The sequence below is a fragment of the Thunnus maccoyii genome, chromosome 21 (genome assembly GCF_910596095.1).
Source record: "Thunnus maccoyii chromosome 21, fThuMac1.1, whole genome shotgun sequence".
Taxonomy (NCBI): Eukaryota; Metazoa; Chordata; class Actinopteri; order Scombriformes; family Scombridae; genus Thunnus; species Thunnus maccoyii.
The window spans coordinates 3706291-3723748 of NC_056553.1; the positions used below are offsets into that span (position 1 = coordinate 3706291).

A 17458-nucleotide genomic window follows, 5' to 3' on the forward strand; every position below is an offset into this window, starting at 1 on the left:
ATAAAATGTCAGTAAACACAAAAAATAAATGCCCGTTATAATTTCCCAGATTCAAAGGGAACATCTTCAAATATCTTGTTTTGTCCAAAACTTACAATACTCAGTTTACTGTCATGAGAAGCTGAAACCAGAGAATTTCTGGCATTTTTTGCTAAAAAAGGCGACTAAAACGATTATTCGATTATCAAAATAGTTGCCGAATCATATTTTGTTGATCGACCAATCACAGCATCTCTATGCTCAACGTCTTTAAAGTGTTTTAACTGGCTCAGGTTAGTCGGAGGTGTTTACTTACTGTGATGGTTAATTTACCAAATTTATCCTGTTTCAATTGTTGTTTTCCTCCTCGACACAAATATGTGGACACATTTTTTTTGTTGAGCTCTTCCACAATCTCTCCTCGTCCCTCCTCTCTCCCACCTCTGGTTGATATCGGAGGCCTTAAATTTATGGAAGTAGTAACAATAATTCAGCTACTTATTCTACAAGAAACACATTTTGCTGATGTTGTTTAATAAAAACGATAAATCTCCTGACCGGGGTGACGTGTGTGTTTTCTCTGTCTTCCAGTTTGAGATGCTGACGGGAACGCTGCCGTTTCAAGGCAAAGACCGGAAAGAGACGATGACCATGATCCTCAAGTAAGAAACTTTATACTGTCGGCAAACTCTCATCCAATCACCTCCTAACAGCTTTATTACAGCTCAGTGTTCATCCGAGATGAGACGGAGAGAGAAAGTAGAGGAAGAGACATTGTTTCTCCTCCTCCTCCTCCTCCTCCTCTTCCTTCCTCCTTTCATGGAGTCAGCCCAGAGGGGGAAAGTGAAGGATTTATATTAGAGGAGATAAAGTGCAGCACTCAGGAGGAAGATGAGGGTGTAGATGAGGAAGGCTGGCCGGCTGGCTGGCTGGCTGGACGGACGGATCAGAGGAGAGATAAGAGTGTTAAAGCGATAGCAATTTACAACGCCGAGGGAGGCGGCGAAAGAGAATTAGGAGGGAGGCGAAGCGAAGGATGAGAGGTGAGAGAGTCTAATTAGGTTCAGAGAATAAGAAAAAAAAAAAGATTTGCAGGAAATATTAACCCGTCCCACTTCCTGCGTCGTCTCTCTTTCACTCTCGGTGTCTGTCTGTAAAAAAAAAAAAAAAAATGCTGATGTGACTCTCTGCAGAATGCTGAGTGTGTTTCCTGTGTGTGTGTGTGTGAGATATATCAGCGTGTTGTCTTTCACATACTTTCAGTTTGGATTTACAGTACGAATATTTGATGACAGCTGCACCAAACTGCACTTATTCTGTTTCTTTGATTTCTTTTAAGAACATAAAACATTTGTCTTTGTGTGTCCGCAGGGCCAAGTTGGGGATGCCTCAGTTCTTGAGTTCAGAAGCTCAGAGTCTCCTCAGGAACCTGTTCAAACGTAACCCCGGCAACAGATTAGGTAAATTCAGTTTAAAACGAGATCAAACTCGTCCACACACGGCTGAAGCAACACAACGATTTAGTATGTGGAGGATATGCAAACAGATTATTGATTTCACTGTATAACTCAGTGAAGATGTGAAAAATTAAAAGATAATTACAAAAAAGGGGATTTCATGGAGGATGAGATTACACGTCTAGACTTTCTAACACTGGGTTGTAAAGCAAAAATCCTTTAATTCATGTTCAAACACATCAAACTTTCATCAAGCTGTCAAACAGCAGAGTCAATAGGAAGTGATTAAAAACTGCAGTTGTTTGTCTTGAGAAGTCTTGAATTGAATTTAGTGTGATTGTTTCAACAGTTGATTGTCCTGCAGGAAGCTGTTTAATCCTTATTTAAAGAGTTTCAAAAACTCTTTTTATTGGTTAATCCATCCATGCATTTTCTGCTGCATGTCAGGTCAAGATTTATTATATCATAAGGATTTATTGTGATTATAATACTAAATAAATCTAGTCCATATTGTTTCTACTGTTTCTCCATCATACTTTCATACTTTGGACAGTGAAAAAAAGTATTACATTTTATTTTATTTGGTCTTAAAAAGTCTTAAATTTATCTTGAAGCCTGCAGAAACCCTTTATCACTAAAGACATGCACATGAGAAAGAAAAATCTAATTTCGTTCTCTCAATTTAATAATTTGTGCAGCATAAATATCCTCTGACTGAATGTGTTTGCTGCCATCTGCAGGACGTAAACGGTAAATGTGCTGCAGTTGTAAATATCACGTCTTCTGTCCACTCAAAGCGCTTTTACACGACACGCCAACATTCACTGTTTCATAACAACTTCCTGCTCGTTCACACATCGATGGCTCAGCCTTCAGGAGCAGTTTGGGGTTCAGTATCTCACTCGAGGACACTTCAACATGTGGACCGGAGGAGCCGGGGATCGAACCGCCGATCTCCCGATTAGTAGACGAGCAGCTCTACGTCTGAGTCACAGCAATAAAATAGACAAAATAGATAAATGGAGAGCTCTTATTATAGTAATCCATGCTCACAGATGATTAAATGCAAAGTCCAACTGCACTGGACTGATGTTTCATGTTTTGCAGGAGCTGGACCAGACGGAGTCGAGGAGATCAAGAGGCATCAGTTCTTCAACACCATCGACTGGAACGTAAGTGTCTTCATTCAACGAGTGTTTAATTTCAGCCACAGCAGCGATCATAAATGAATGAATCTGACTTTCCTCATTCTGTCGTTGACACCGTGTTTCTCCGCTGAGGTTTTAATATTCTTCTTCTCTCTTTAGAAACTGTTCCGCAGAGAGCTCCACCCTCCTTTCAAACCGGCTGCAGGACGACCTGACGACACTTTCTATTTTGATCCGGAGTTCACAGCTAAAACACCCAGAGGTACACACTCCTCCTCCTCCTCCTCTTCCTCACACGCTGCTGAGCTGAACTACATCCTGAATAAAATCTGATTTCATTGAGCAGTGAGGATGAACAGCTCTGTGTGTGTGTGTGTGTGTGTGTGTGTGTGTGTGTGTGTGTGTGTGTTTCAGACTCTCCGGGGGTCCCACCCAGTGCCAACGCTCATCAGCTGTTCAGAGGATTCAGTTTTGTGGCCATAACAGAGGAGGAAACACAACCGTTACCCAATGCTATTGTACAGGTAAACACACCTAAACGCTGTATTTAACATGAGGCAAAGTCAGATTTATTGGGTTTAAGGACACGTTCACAGTCTGTTTTAAGACAATAGTCAACTAACAAAACCATACTGGACATTTAAAGATCTCTTCAGTCCTTGTTTTGTGTGAAAACATATTCAAAAGTTTATCTGAAGCTAATATGAAGCTTCGGCCATTTAAATTAGTCAAATCGAGCAGATATCTGTCAACTTTAAAGCCTTTTTTAGTATGAAATTCTCTCTTTGTGTTTCCATGTTGTGCAGTAGTGGAAGGATCGTAACAAAATGAGGTAAATTTATACTAAAAACACTGTAAATTTGGATGATATCTACATGATTTGACTGATTTTGACAGCTGAAGCTTCACAGCTTCTTTTCACCTGGAAGGATGATTGTGGATTTCCATCATTTTAGTTCTTCTAGTCTACTTCGCAAGCCTAAATAACAACAGAAAAACAGAATACACAGTAAAACAGAAGTGGCGATCACTTCTGCATCTGCAACAAATATAGCAGCTACAGGTTTCTGTGGCTCTAAACTAGATAACATATTGTGGAAGAAATGCCTTTTTGATAATCAGGAAGAGCGATTGGCTTCGTAAGATTTGATTATATCTTCTCTTCAGTGTCACTAACCTTAAAGTTGCTATAATAGATGTTCCTTATAATAATAATGTCTGATCTGTCAGTGTGTCATGTGTTGGTTGTGACTCATAGTGATGAACCTACAGAGAATTATCAGTGACTCTGCAGCTCCTCTCGGCTTTACGGAGCTTTATAGTGAGTTTCAGCTCATTGTTTATCTGTCCGGCTGCAACTTTACTGTTCTGGTTCACTCTCAGCGTCTCTCATAGCGTCGATTTCAGAGAAAAAGCTGTAAAAAGCCGCTGTACACTACCTGCTCAGCACCAAACAGACACAGTTAGCTGTAGACTAGCTGGTGAACATAGTGGAGCATTTAGCAGCTAAAGAGCCAGATATTTCCCTCAGGAGTTGGTAGAGAGTAAAAACAGAGCTTAAAGAGAGTGAATATTGGACTTACATTCACCAGGTGGACAGAAACACGACTCCACATGAATGATAATGTTGCTCCGTAACTGCTGGATGTGGAAATAAGCATCTAACAAGTTCAACACATCAACTTAAAAGCTGATGATATGACAGAGTTGTGTTCACTAAGATCAATCCTGGTTGGCTGGGTTATCTAGACAAGTGTGTGTGATGTTGAAAGACCCAAAAACACCTGATTACTCCAGGTTACATCACTAATAATGTGTCCCAGACGTCTGGTAAACGTCTCCACCTCCAGTAAAGAGACGTGGCTACATCCAGGACTGTCTCCTAACATCCTAATACCCTAATTATGAATTATCACCAGTAATATATGTATTAAAGTCTGTTTTTTGCATGTAGCAGCTTCACAGAAGTACGTCCCAGTTCTCAGACGCCTATGAGATCAAAGAGGACATCGGCGTCGGCTCCTACTCCATCTGTAGGCGCGGTGTGCACAAAGGAACCGGCATGGAGTACGCTGTCAAGGTAAAACACATCAATCACCATCCACAGAGTCTGCAGCGTAACATCTGTGTTCAGCTTTCCTACACCGTGAACGCTGTTTGTTATGGTTCCAGATCATCAATAAGGCCAAGAGGGACCCGACGGAGGAGGTGGAGATCCTGCTGAGATACGGGCAGCACCCCAACATCATCACTCTCAAGGACGTGAGTCATACTGGTTTTATTTATCATTTTAACACTTTTATAGGACGAATCCACTCTTAAAGCCTCTGGAAACGTGGCTTGAAATCATAAAAATGCATATATGATATCAAAGTTGAGTGTCTCATTAAGCATCCACAAAAATCTGAATGAAAATAAACATTCATAACTATTAGAAGACTTAGCTCAGAAACAGCTCATTTGGCTGCTCAAAGCATTTCTCAGGACTGTGTGGGCGTGTCCAGATCACGTTTGATTGACAGCTCACTTTCAGCTCAAGTACCGTTTTATTTTCTATTCATTCACTAAAACATTTTGCTGATATGGAATAAAATACCAAATCTATCAAATGGACACTACTTGGTTAGAAAACTTGACTAATCGACTAACTAGCAAAGCAGGTTAAACCACCCAAATCTGTTTTTATTTAACTATACCTCCCAGAGTATGACGCTAATCGTTTTAGCATCTTCCATTCACTTACATGAAACGGTTAGCATTAGCTTTTCTATTCAAAACTTTTGAGCTTATTATCAATTACCCCAGTGGTCTACTAGTTATCTTGACTAATCGGCTAACTAGCAGACTAGAGTAAACCACACATATCTGTTTTTAATTAATTATACCTCCCAGACTACGAAGCTAATTGTTTTAGCATCTTTCATTCACTAACATGAAACAGTTAGCATTAGCTTTACTATGCTACACTTTTGAGCTACTTATCCACTCCGTGATTAATACAGATTTGGGTGGTGTACCTGAGTCTGCTAGTTAGCTTAACACAGTAACTTTCAAACCATATCAGGCTAATTTGAATTCTTAATCTAGCTAAAAGCAAAGAAAAGTGCACTGCATGCAGGAGACAAGAGTAAGTGTTGTGAAGTCAGTTATTACATAATAAATTCCCTAGTTTAGCCCCGCCTAACTGCAACCCAGTAACAAGGGAAGAGAGAAACTTTCTGAAGAATTACATAGGATATGTCAGAGGCTATGTTCTCATACTTTTTAGCTGTTTACTATATGCACATCAGATCCCAAATTACATAATTAATAGCAAATCATGGATTTGCCTTTCCAGAGGCTTTAAAGCAGCTGTTTCATTATATCAAATCAGCCTGTATTGTTTTTTAAGGGTTTCTATGCTGCATTTACTCAGTGATCAGTGTGTCGGGGTCACTTTCTTAGTCAACCTGAATATCAGTTGATGTTGCTGGTGGACAAAAAAAATGTTAAAAATGTAAAAAATACTTTCCTGCCTTTAAAAAATCCTTTCAGGGTAGTTTCAGTTTTTCAGTGACTCACTCTAATTAGAGTTAAAAATATAATCTTGCTGCTGGGTGAAAACGTCCTCACTTGCATCAGCTCCAGTAACTACAAGACAAATTTATCTGCATTCATGTTTTTTTTATTCAGTTCTGCTTTTTTTTTTAAAGGATAGTTACAGAAAGTGTTTGTCAGGTTTATAATATGCATTTTATTCCAGTTTTAGTTAATGTCTCTTATCTATACAATGCATAAGATACACATATAATATTTATAATATTTGTGCATATTAAATGTGACTAAAGTGTTATTTTTGACGCTGTAGGTGTATGACGACGGCCGGTCGGTGTTCCTGGTGACGGAGCTGATGAAAGGCGGCGAGCTGCTGGACAAAATCCTCCGACAGAAGTTTTTCTCCGAGAGAGAAGCCAGCGCCGTCCTCTACACCATCACCAAGACGGTGGAGTACCTGCACGTACAAGGGGTACGTTTATACGTCTCCGTCCCGGCGGGTTTACGGCGCTTTAGACCTGAAAAACTGACCTTTCTGTGTGTTGTGTTTTGCAGGTGGTGCACAGAGACCTGAAGCCCAGTAACATCCTCTACGTGGACGAGAGCGGGAACGCCGAGTCCATCCGGATCTGCGACTTCGGCTTCGCCAAACAGCTGAGGGCGGAGAACGGCCTGCTCATGACGCCGTGTTACACTGCCAACTTTGTGGCCCCCGAGGTACGCCGCCCTCTCTGTGTCATCTTTTATATGTGTTTTATAAACAGAAGGGCACGAGATTGTTTTTAATTTGTTGCTCTGAAATCAGATGTTTGTAATTTAGGCTGCAACTAACGATTCATTATTTAAATACTAAAATATTTGACTTTGAAAACCGTCTTTCAGAATTTATGTGTCGGCGTCTAAATTTATCTTTGTGACTTTATAAATAGTCACTTTCAAGTTGTGCAGTTTAAAAAACTTTGTTTTCAGTATAAATATTTATTTTAGGGTTTTTAACTTCAGATACAAGACCTCTAAAATAAATCGATTCTATTCAGACTCGATTGTTATCTTGAATTTTGAGTTTTTAACTTGACTTGAATTTATTTCCTTTCATATTTATGTTTTTATGGCTCTCAAATGTAAAAACAGGTTAAATTTACCCTGAACAGCATGTAAGAGTTAACAAAACTGAGCAAAATATATTAAATGTTTAAATATTTTACAAAAAACGAGGTCATATGAACATCAACACTCAGCTGACATGAAGTGTAAATACATGCATGAAAGGTGTTGAAGTTGTGTGTTGGAGCAGCGAGAGAAAGCAGGAAAACAGATGTTTATCTGTGAGGTGAAACAGTTTGTTTTGTGTGCTGCAGGTGTTGAAGAAGCAGGGCTACGATGCAGCCTGTGACATCTGGAGTCTGGGAGTCCTGCTCTACACGATGCTGACAGGGTAGGTTTACTGCACTGTGGTTAAAGTGTTTACATCAGAACATCAGATTTGACTTTTCTGGGGAAGAAAATTAAAATAAAAATGACATTGAACTTAATTTTTTAAGACTTTAAGACTCTTCTTGTGGGTCTAAATCACATCAGTAATGAGTCCCTACGAGGAGAGAAAATGTGAAAGATTCAGGTGCATAATAATGTTTATTAAGCTTGTTTTTTACTGTTCTTCATCTCCTCCTCCTCCTCCTCCTCCTCCTCTTGTCCTTGGTTCTCTATGTTCATCTCCAGTTTCACTCCGTTTGCTAACGGTCCAGAGGACACGCCGGAGGAGATCCTGGCTCGTATCGGCAGCGGGAAGTTCTCACTTAGCGGAGGATACTGGAACTCTGTTTCTGCTGAGGCGAAGGTGTGAACGCTGACGCACACACACACACACACACACACACACACACACATTCAACCAAACCCACACACATTCAACCAAACGCACACACATGCACACACACACACAAACACACACACATTCAACCAAACACAGCTAACAGGAGCAAACAAATCAGCTCTTTGGTTGTATATATTGGTGTATTTTATTTATTTATTTGTTTTTACAATTAAAACAAACATATAAAACACACAATACCATTACAACAACAGAAACAACAACAGAAATGAAGACAGGAATAGTCCGAAGAAAAACAAAACAAACAAAAAGAAAACACACATGGGAGGGAGGCTGCCAGAGTATCAGTCAGTCTGCAACATAGCAGCATCATGAGTTATACCGTTGAGTCTCATCAAGCAATAAATATGAATTCCATTCACTAGAAACAACTCTGTTCCATCTCAGCGAGCGTTTCGTTGAGCGTCTCCTGAAACACGTGGACAATGAAGACTTCCTGTTTAGTAAAATGAATCTCTGAGCTGCCTGCGTTTAGAGCCTGTCTGATGGGAGAGAAGAGCAACCAGATTACAGTCTGGCTTGGAAAACCAGTTAAATATGTCCCACCAGTACTGGACAGGAGTTTATTCTCAGTCTTAATTTAGCTGTGAGATGTTGGAAACTCAAACTATGACGTTGACATGCAGAATAATTCCTGATCCACAGAAGGTGATTTCTAACTGACATGTGACCTCTGACCCCTCCTCACAGGACCTGGTATCTAAGATGCTGCACGTCGACCCCCACCAGCGGCTGACGGCAGGTCAGGTCCTCCGACACCCCTGGGTGACTCACAGAGACCAGCTGCCCAAATACACCCTGAACAGACAGGACGCCCCGCACCTCGTCAAGGTGATGCATATAATTATACTGTATATACACACAAACACTCATTTATATATAATAATACTGTATATACACACACTCACACTCGTTTACATATATTTATACTGTATATACACACACACACACACACACACACACACACACACGCTCGTTTATATATATTTATACTGTATATACACACACACACACACACACACACACTCGTTTATATATATTTATACTGTATATACACATACACACACACACACACACACACACTCGTTTACATATATTTATACTGTATATACACACACACACACACACACACTCGTTTATATATATTTATACTGTATATACACACACACACTCGTTTACATATATTTATACTGTATATACACACACACACACACACTCGTTTATATATATTTATACTGTATATACACACACACACACACACACACTCGTTTACATATATTTATACTGTATATACACACACACACACACACTCGTTTATATATATTTATACTGTATATACACACACACACACACACACACTCGTTTATATATATTTATACTGTATATACACACACACACACTCGTTTACATATATTTATACTGTATATACACACACACACACACACTCGTTTATATATATTTATACTGTATATACACACACACACACACACACACTCGTTTATATATATTTATACTGTATATACACACACACACACTCGTTTACATATATTTATACTGTATATACACACACACACACTTGTTTACATATATTTATACTGTATATACACACACACACTTGTTTACATATATTTATACTGTATATACACACACACACACACTCGTTTACATATATTTATACTGTATATACACACACACACACACTTGTTTACATATATTTATACTGTATATACACACACACACACACTCGTTTACATATATTTATACTGTATATACACACACACACACTTGTTTACATATATTTATACTGTATATACACACACACACTTGTTTACATATATTTATACTGTATATACACACACACACACTCGTTTACATATATTTATACTGTATATACACACACACACTCGTTCAGGTTGTTTGATGGCAGGCGAATCTTATTTGTTCTTCACATCTGATCTTTTCAACCTGGTTTAAAGAATTTTTAACTATTTGTGAATCATTTGAAGAAGTGAAACTCAAATTAACACAAAAGATGAACAACTGTGCTACAAAACATCTGGTTCTGATTAAAAACAAGCCTGTGAACATCAAAACATTGGTGGAGAAGTTAACTACGACTCCCAAGGTGCATTTCAGCAAGAAACGTCCAATCACAGAGCTTAAAATGTTGTCACATGACCAGCTAACGGCAGGCAGAAGCTAAAGATTACAATGTTGAGAAAACTGATTTTACAGTCAGTTAAATCTCAATTTCTGGGTCACTTTTGAGTGAAATCAAGTTAATTATTTAATTGTTATAATTATTATTATGAACAATTAAAATTAGACAAAATAAACAAAAATAAATCGTGTCGTCCACTGCTTCATGTCTGACAGCTGCCTGTTGAAACAGCTGCAACTATTATTTCTATTATTGATGAGTCTGTTCATTATTTTTTCTAACTGATTGATTGTTTAATAGTTTCCAGAACTATTAAACAGAATTCTTCAAATTTCTTGTTTTATGAAAATCGTTGCTGGTTATTTTTCTGTTAATTTACTAGTAAGTGAGTAAAGTTTATTTAGTAAAGCAACTTTTCACAGAGCAAAGTCTCAAAGTGCTTCATAAGAGTAGAATAATTAAAGATAAAACCATAAAACATTAAAAACAAACAATAAAACATCAACTAAAGTCATTAAAAACACAGAGTTACAGACAGTTTGAGGCGAGTCTGAACAGACGAGTCTTCAGCTGCTTGTAAAGACGCCAACAGATGGTTCATGGAGTAGAGGAGCGTTCCAGCGTCGGAGATCCATCACCTTCGTTTAAAGTCGAGGTTGAAGGACGACCAGTAAACTCTGATCTGTTATTAATGAACCGATCGGTCTCTTGATCGTTTCCTGACTCTTCTTCTCTTCTCTCCGCAGGGAGCGATGGCCGCCACCTACTCCGCTCTCAACAGGAACGTCCCTCCCGTCCTGGAGCCGGTGGGCTGCTCCACTCTGGCCCAGCGGAGGGGGGTGAAGAAGATCACCTCCACCGCTCTGTGACCTCACAACCTTTAAACCCCGCCCACTCCCCCTTCCCCCCCTCCACCTCCACCTCACCTCCTGTCAACTCTGACCTCGATCTGACCTCCGCCGGACCCCTTCTCTCCAGTCCGGTCTGGTGAGACAGACTACTGATGGACCTAGGAACCGCTAACGCCAAATAGGAGCACAGAGACCGCCGCCCCCCCCCTCTTCTTCCCCACCTCCTCCTCCTCTGCCCCGCCCACCCTGTCCTGCACCTTAACGGACTCTTCTGATTGGCTCTCTTCTGCTGTCTTACTGTAGAGTCCGCGAGGTTTTCATCCAGAAAACCCGACGACTCTTTCCAGCCGCAGAGGGTCGAGTCCTTCTGTGGCGTTTTTTTTTGCTTCGGACAATCAGCGCTGCCTCGCGGACCCAGAGACTGAGCGCGCGTCAGGAATTTAAAACGTACTGTATTTATTTACTTCAAAAAAAAAAAAAAAACGGGGAAAATTTGATCATAGGAAAACACAAATAATCTTAACGTATGCATTTAAATAGCTAGGATCGTTGTTATTATACTGTCGTGATGGTTCTGCGTAGATGTAGATCCTGCATTTAAAAACCTCAAGTAGCCTCTGAGATGACGGCGTCTACGGAGAAAGGACAGAATCACTGATGAATGTTCACCCACGCAGAGTAGAGCAGCCTCGGCCTCGAAATATTTAACCCGCAAAACATCAAGAGGGCATCTAGTTCTAATTAATCTCTGACTTGATGCCTTTTAAGGTGAAGAAACGTCTCCTGCAGTCAGAAACCTCCAGTATTTCACTTCCAGGTGCAAAAAAACGATGAACAAAAAAAACTCAAACTGACCAGCAGACAGCTCGATGCTGAAGTGTCTGATTAGCGTATCAATAGAGATGCATCGATCAGATACACCAGATCAGTATTGGGACAAATCCACTGATAATGTGATCAGTCGTCAGTATCAGCAGGAGGTCGAAGTATCAGAATCACTCACAACGGATCAATATATCAGTTTATGTCCAAATGAAATCAAGCTTTTCTTGACCTGAATGTTTTCCACGTTCGTCCAGTTTAAAGGCAATAATCGTAGATAATCGTCCTCGTTAAGAACCTTCAGCTTTATAGATTATTGATGCTCACGATGCAGAAAGAATCTAAATATTCTCCATCAGCTTTAGTTAAATCATCAAAGCAGATTTTGGTTTTATACTTTTAAAGATATGAATCTGTTGACAAACCCAGTAGAGCTGCAGTTACAGATGATTTCCTCCAGTAATAGATTAGTTGTTTGGTCTATAAAACGTCGATCACTGTTTCCCAAAGACCAAGATGACGTCTTGTTTTGTCCACGACCCAAAGATGTTCAGTTTATTATCACACAGATGACTGAAGAAACAAGAAAACCTTCATATTTGAGAAAACGATTATTAACTCAGCTTTAATCAGTTTAAAGCTGCACAAGTCAAGTTCAGGAAGGTTTGAATTTTTTTAAACTTGAAGCACTTCATTAAATTTATGCAAAGTGACGACGATTTAAATTTCTTTTTCACAGTGTCGGTTTTTGAGGTGGAACAGACAGACTGAGCTCTTGTATTTGATTGTTTCCTTTCATTTTCCTCTTTAATCTGACACAGCAGTGTCTGAACCTTTAACCTGAAGCTGATTTATGCAAAAACAGGTGAAACTAAAGCATCTTCCTGGTTGATAAGCTGTTCAATTGTGTATTTTTTTTTTTACATAGAACTTCTTGCCTTGTGCAGCTTTAACACAGTGATGAATTTAAATTAAATCTTCAGAAGGCTGTTGGTGCCACGATAGGAGATGGGTCACATGTTACACAACCACAATTTAAAAAAAACAAACATGGCGGTAATCGTTTCCTGTTGAAGATTCATATTTCAGCTGAAATCATCCTTTTTTTTTTTCTCCACATAACAAACAAGAGGATGTTGTTGTTGTTACCTGGTTACTTTGAGGACAAAATGTTGGAAAACTTCCTAGAAGAGGACGACAAAAAAAAAAAAAAAAAAAAAAAGGCAAGAGAGCTTCCTGCTTCCACAAACGATCGGCGGCGTGAGAACACTTGAAACCCGGATCTGTACGAGCCGACTGATCATCATCTCTGTGTGTGTGTGTGTGTGCGGCCGACGGAGCTGAACTGTAAATACATAACGTGTCGAGCAACTCAGGTTTCTATGAATTAAGACAATGATGCATTTCCATTTGTCCGGGAGGAGGCGGATGTACATAATAAGCACATAGATGTTGGAGATGATGAGACGAGAGGCGACATTCATCAGACATGCTGTGTTGATAAAACAAAGAGTGTTATTCCAAAACCCGATGGATACATTTCATCTTTACTGATGTTATTATGTCATCGACGCTCTTAAATCAACAAAAGAAATCATTTAGTTTAAAGGAAAACAGAAAACTATCAGCCTTTTCCTTTAAATTTCTTCTGGTTTTGGAATGAAACTCTTCTTGTATCATGTGACCGACCTGATGTCAGCTGGTTTGTGATCTGAATGTGTTTATGTCTGTCAGCAAAGCCCTTTAAAACAAAACAAAACAAAACAAAAACAGCAGACTGTGTTAAAACTGTAGCAGAAAAAAAAACTCAGCAGGCTTCACATCCACCTGCAGCCATGTTGGAGGTCTGTCAGTGAAGCAGTTAAAGGGTCAGTTCACCCAAATTACAAGAAGACACACGGTGTTATTCACTTTAAGGAGCTCAGCGTTTTGAGAAATATCAATCTCATGAATGTGTGTTAAGCACAGAGCTAGCTTAGCTTAGCCTAGCTTAGCTTAGCATAAAGACTGAAAGCGGGGGGAAACTGCTAGCCTAGCTCTTTTGAAGCAAACACAATCCGCCTATCAGCACCTCTAAAGCTCATTAATTAACAGATTGTATCTCATTTATTTAATCCGTACACAAACGGATGATTCATTGGCTGCCGGTTGGAGTCTCTGCTGGTTGCCTGGCAACCGTTACAATGACAACAAGACTCCAGGAAGTTAATCCTTAATGTCTTTTTTACACCTCAATTTTTGTCAGGATAAAAGAAACAACTTGTAGGTGGATTTTGTTAACTGGGGACAGGCTATCAGTTTCCCTTTGTTTCCAGTCTTTATGCTAAGCTAAGCTAACCGGCTGCTGGTTGTAGCTTCACATTTAACAAACAGACACAAGAGTTGTGATGATCTTCTCATCTTACTCTCAGTGAGAGAGTGAGAAGGGCTGCAACTAATTATTATGTTCATTATCGATTAATCTTCTGATTATTTCTTCTTCTTTTTTTAATCTCTTAAAATGTCAGTAAACTGTTACGCAATGTCCGACACAGTTTCCCACAGTTTACTATCATGTACGACAAAGAAAAGCATCTAAATGTCACATCTGAGAAGCTGCAACCAGACCATTTTTGGCATTTTTGCTTTAAAACAAACGACTAAAGCGATCGATTGATTATCACAACAGTTGCAGATCGAGTCATTGACTTATTGTCCAAAAATCGGAGAAAAACATCCCTTTAAAATGCTCCGAAAAAAAAAAGAAATTTGAACATCCAAATCCACGACAACTAAGCAAACTGAGGAAGACAGTGTGATCCGATCGAAAGCTTCTGAAGAGCCACTGAGCTGTGAAAATCTTTATTTGTGTGCGTGTGTGTGTGCGTGAACTGGCCTTTTAAATACAACACAGAATCAATCACAGGGATCAGTTTTGAAATGATCGACTGTAAATACGACAGATCCGAGTGTTGATCTCACGGTTTTTCGGTATTCAGGGTCTTTCCGCAGACGTCCGTGTGTCAGCGTCATGGTCGCCTTCTGCAGTAACCTAAAGCTGAACCTGTGTGTGCCTCTGCTGCAAAAAAAAACAACAACAACAAAAAAACTCCTCTGAACTGTGATGATTTTTGAGGAGGAGTCACGAACTGTGTCGACTAAAGACAATCAGCGAGCACTAAACATAAAGTCACGTCCTCTCTCTCTCTCTCTCTCTCTGCGCCAGACGTCCTGCATCCGTCTAAAACCAGGATTCATTCATCCTGCAGCTACTCTTCTTCCTCTCTGTGGTCATCTGAATGTCTGTCAACATAAGGGATTTAACTTTACTGCTCTGTTTCTTTGGTATGTTTTATACATACATATATATACATATATATATGTATAAGAAATATATAAATGTTGATCTTTGCCTCGTCTATCGTTGTACAGCTTTGGGAAAAAAAAGGAATGTAAAAGGAATGATTTTTCTTTCTGTAATTATAAAACAGGGGAATAGCTTTCTCTCTTCTTTCTCTCCATCTCACTCCTCCTCCTCCTCCTCTTCTTCTTCTTCCTCCTCCTCTTCCTTCTCTATCTGATCTGTCAGAGATGCATTCAGCCCTGCTGCTACGCCAGCTCTCTGTTTTTGTACCTGCAGTGAGAGTTGGACTTTCTATGAAAAATAATAAAAAAGGATAATCAGCTAACGAGGCGTCGTGACTTTTATTGAACAGAAGCATCGATTCCAACACGATGGAGGAGAATCCAACACTTTCTTAGTTGTTTTATGTTAATTCTCTTGATTCTGTTGATAATTTCCAGGGTTTTTTTTCTAAAAAGGTAGTTAAAAAAATAAAGAATGTTACATTAAAGGGGACATAAGATGCTTTTAGTGACTTTTTTGTCATTTTTATACTGTTATGATGTCAGATGTTGGATGTTAAACATGGTCAAAGCTCAAGATGTAAAAACGTTCCCTGCAAGTCTAAAGTCAGGGCTGATTCTGCTCTGATGCTCCGTTTGTGACGTCATGACCACAAACAGCTGTTCCTTCAGTTAATCATTGTTGCTAAAGTTACAGATTTCCTAATTCCAGAGTACAGTTTTCTTTCCTTCCTTTATTCAGACGTTGGTTTTATTGGTGCAGGTTTTCAGGTTTTGAAAAATGACATTTACAAACTTCAACAGCGACACATCTTCTCAAAACCAGTTTCTCCTCTTCAACAGATCTCAGTGATGAATTTTCAGCTTCTGACTCAATAAATAGCAACATTTCCCTTTAATGACGTCAGAAAATTAAAAAAGACGCAACTGAGAGAATAAAAAACAAAATGTTTTACATTCCTGCATTAAAAACTCCAAAAACACTCATAAAGTTTCATATTTAATACTGAAAATCTGCTTTTTGATTCTGCATGACATCACCGCCAAACATTTCTAAAACATTAATCAAACATTATTTAAACTGAATTCTTTCGTTCCCGGCCGCCGTGTTTCTGTTAACGTCTATAAAAACAAGCTGCAGATACTTGAATCTTCGTTTAGTTGTTTTTGTTGCTGCAGTTTCAATCAAAGACTAACTAGATCTTTTAGGTTTGATGAGGAGCTCCAAACATCTGAGACTTGATTTAAGAAAAGTAAAACTGCAACAATTAATCGATCAGAAAATAAACCAGCGACTGTTTTGAAAGTTTACTATTCAGTAGTGTGAACCAAACAGCATTTATTAAATAATTGAGATAGTGATTGATTCAATAATCAACTAAAAACTCAACCTCATGGTGGAGCCAGAAGAAAGTCAGAAGATCATCAGAGTGGAACGTCTGAACCGAATGTTTTGCCGATTGATCAGGTTGATGTTGAAACGTTTCACAGCGCGAGTCAAAGCTTTGCTGGAGGCGCTGCAGGAATATTTACTGAATATCTTTTGTAAATTTATAAATTTGATGAGAATCCATCACAGAGTTCTTGAGATATTTCACTCTGAACCAAGGCTGCAACGATTAATCGATGAAAACTAATTTTAAAAGCAATTATTTTGATCATCATTGATTGTTTGAGTCACTTTTCAAACATAAAAACATTTCCTCCAAGTTTTTATATCATTTAAAGTATCAAACAGACAATAATTTGGGGTTTTTGTCACTTTATAGACCGAACAACTAATCAATTCTCTGAACCATAAATGTCGACCTCATGGTGGCGCTGGAGGAGGAGTCAGAGGATCAGAGTCGGCAGGATTCATCCTCTGACCAACATGAACAACATTTCATAACAATTCATCTGATATTGTTGAGATATTTGAGTTCGGACCATCAGATCAACCCCAGAATATAAAGACAGATGATGTGAACCAGATAAAGTGACTGTTTGTTTTTTTTTAATCAATCCAACTGTGTGACCATAAAACCAGAACTTCAATCTGACAACGTAAAAATATAAACCGACACATCAGAAACACGACGAGTTCCTACAAGTTTATGGATGAATCTTTAAACTGTAAAAACCGTCTGTAGTGATGCAAAGAACAAGATTCATTTATAATAAAATGTGCAGAAACACTTGAATCCTTTATATCAAACAGTCATTGACACAGATATTAATATTCCATCTTTTCTTTTCTATTGAAAGAAACCTGCAGTAGATCAGTAGAA

The 17458-nt window shown here is 39.0% G+C and overlaps 1 protein-coding gene across 3 annotated transcripts in view; it reads left to right on the forward strand.

Moving 5' to 3' along the window:
- Nucleotides 1–12735, forward strand: part of rps6ka3b (ribosomal protein S6 kinase, polypeptide 3b) — a 62115-nt gene extending 49380 nt beyond the window's left edge. For 2 of the 3 annotated variants that reach the window (XM_042399256.1, XM_042399258.1), the window contains 13 exons: nt 571–641; nt 1351–1439; nt 2544–2608; nt 2744–2846; nt 2999–3108; nt 4539–4664; nt 4757–4846; nt 6432–6590; nt 6674–6835; nt 7477–7553; nt 7838–7955; nt 8700–8840; nt 10917–12735. In XM_042399256.1, coding sequence (XP_042255190.1) covers nt 571–641; nt 1351–1439; nt 2544–2608; nt 2744–2846; nt 2999–3108; nt 4539–4664; nt 4757–4846; nt 6432–6590; nt 6674–6835; nt 7477–7553; nt 7838–7955; nt 8700–8840; nt 10917–11039 — 1434 coding nt within the window. In that variant the 3' untranslated portion in view covers nt 11040–12735. The remainder of the gene's footprint in view (nt 1–570; nt 642–1350; nt 1440–2543; nt 2609–2743; nt 2847–2998; nt 3109–4538; nt 4665–4756; nt 4847–6431; nt 6591–6673; nt 6836–7476; nt 7554–7837; nt 7956–8699; nt 8841–10916) is intronic. The other variant, XM_042399257.1, reaches the window with a different exon arrangement.
- Nucleotides 12736–17458: the final 4723 nt, after the last annotated feature.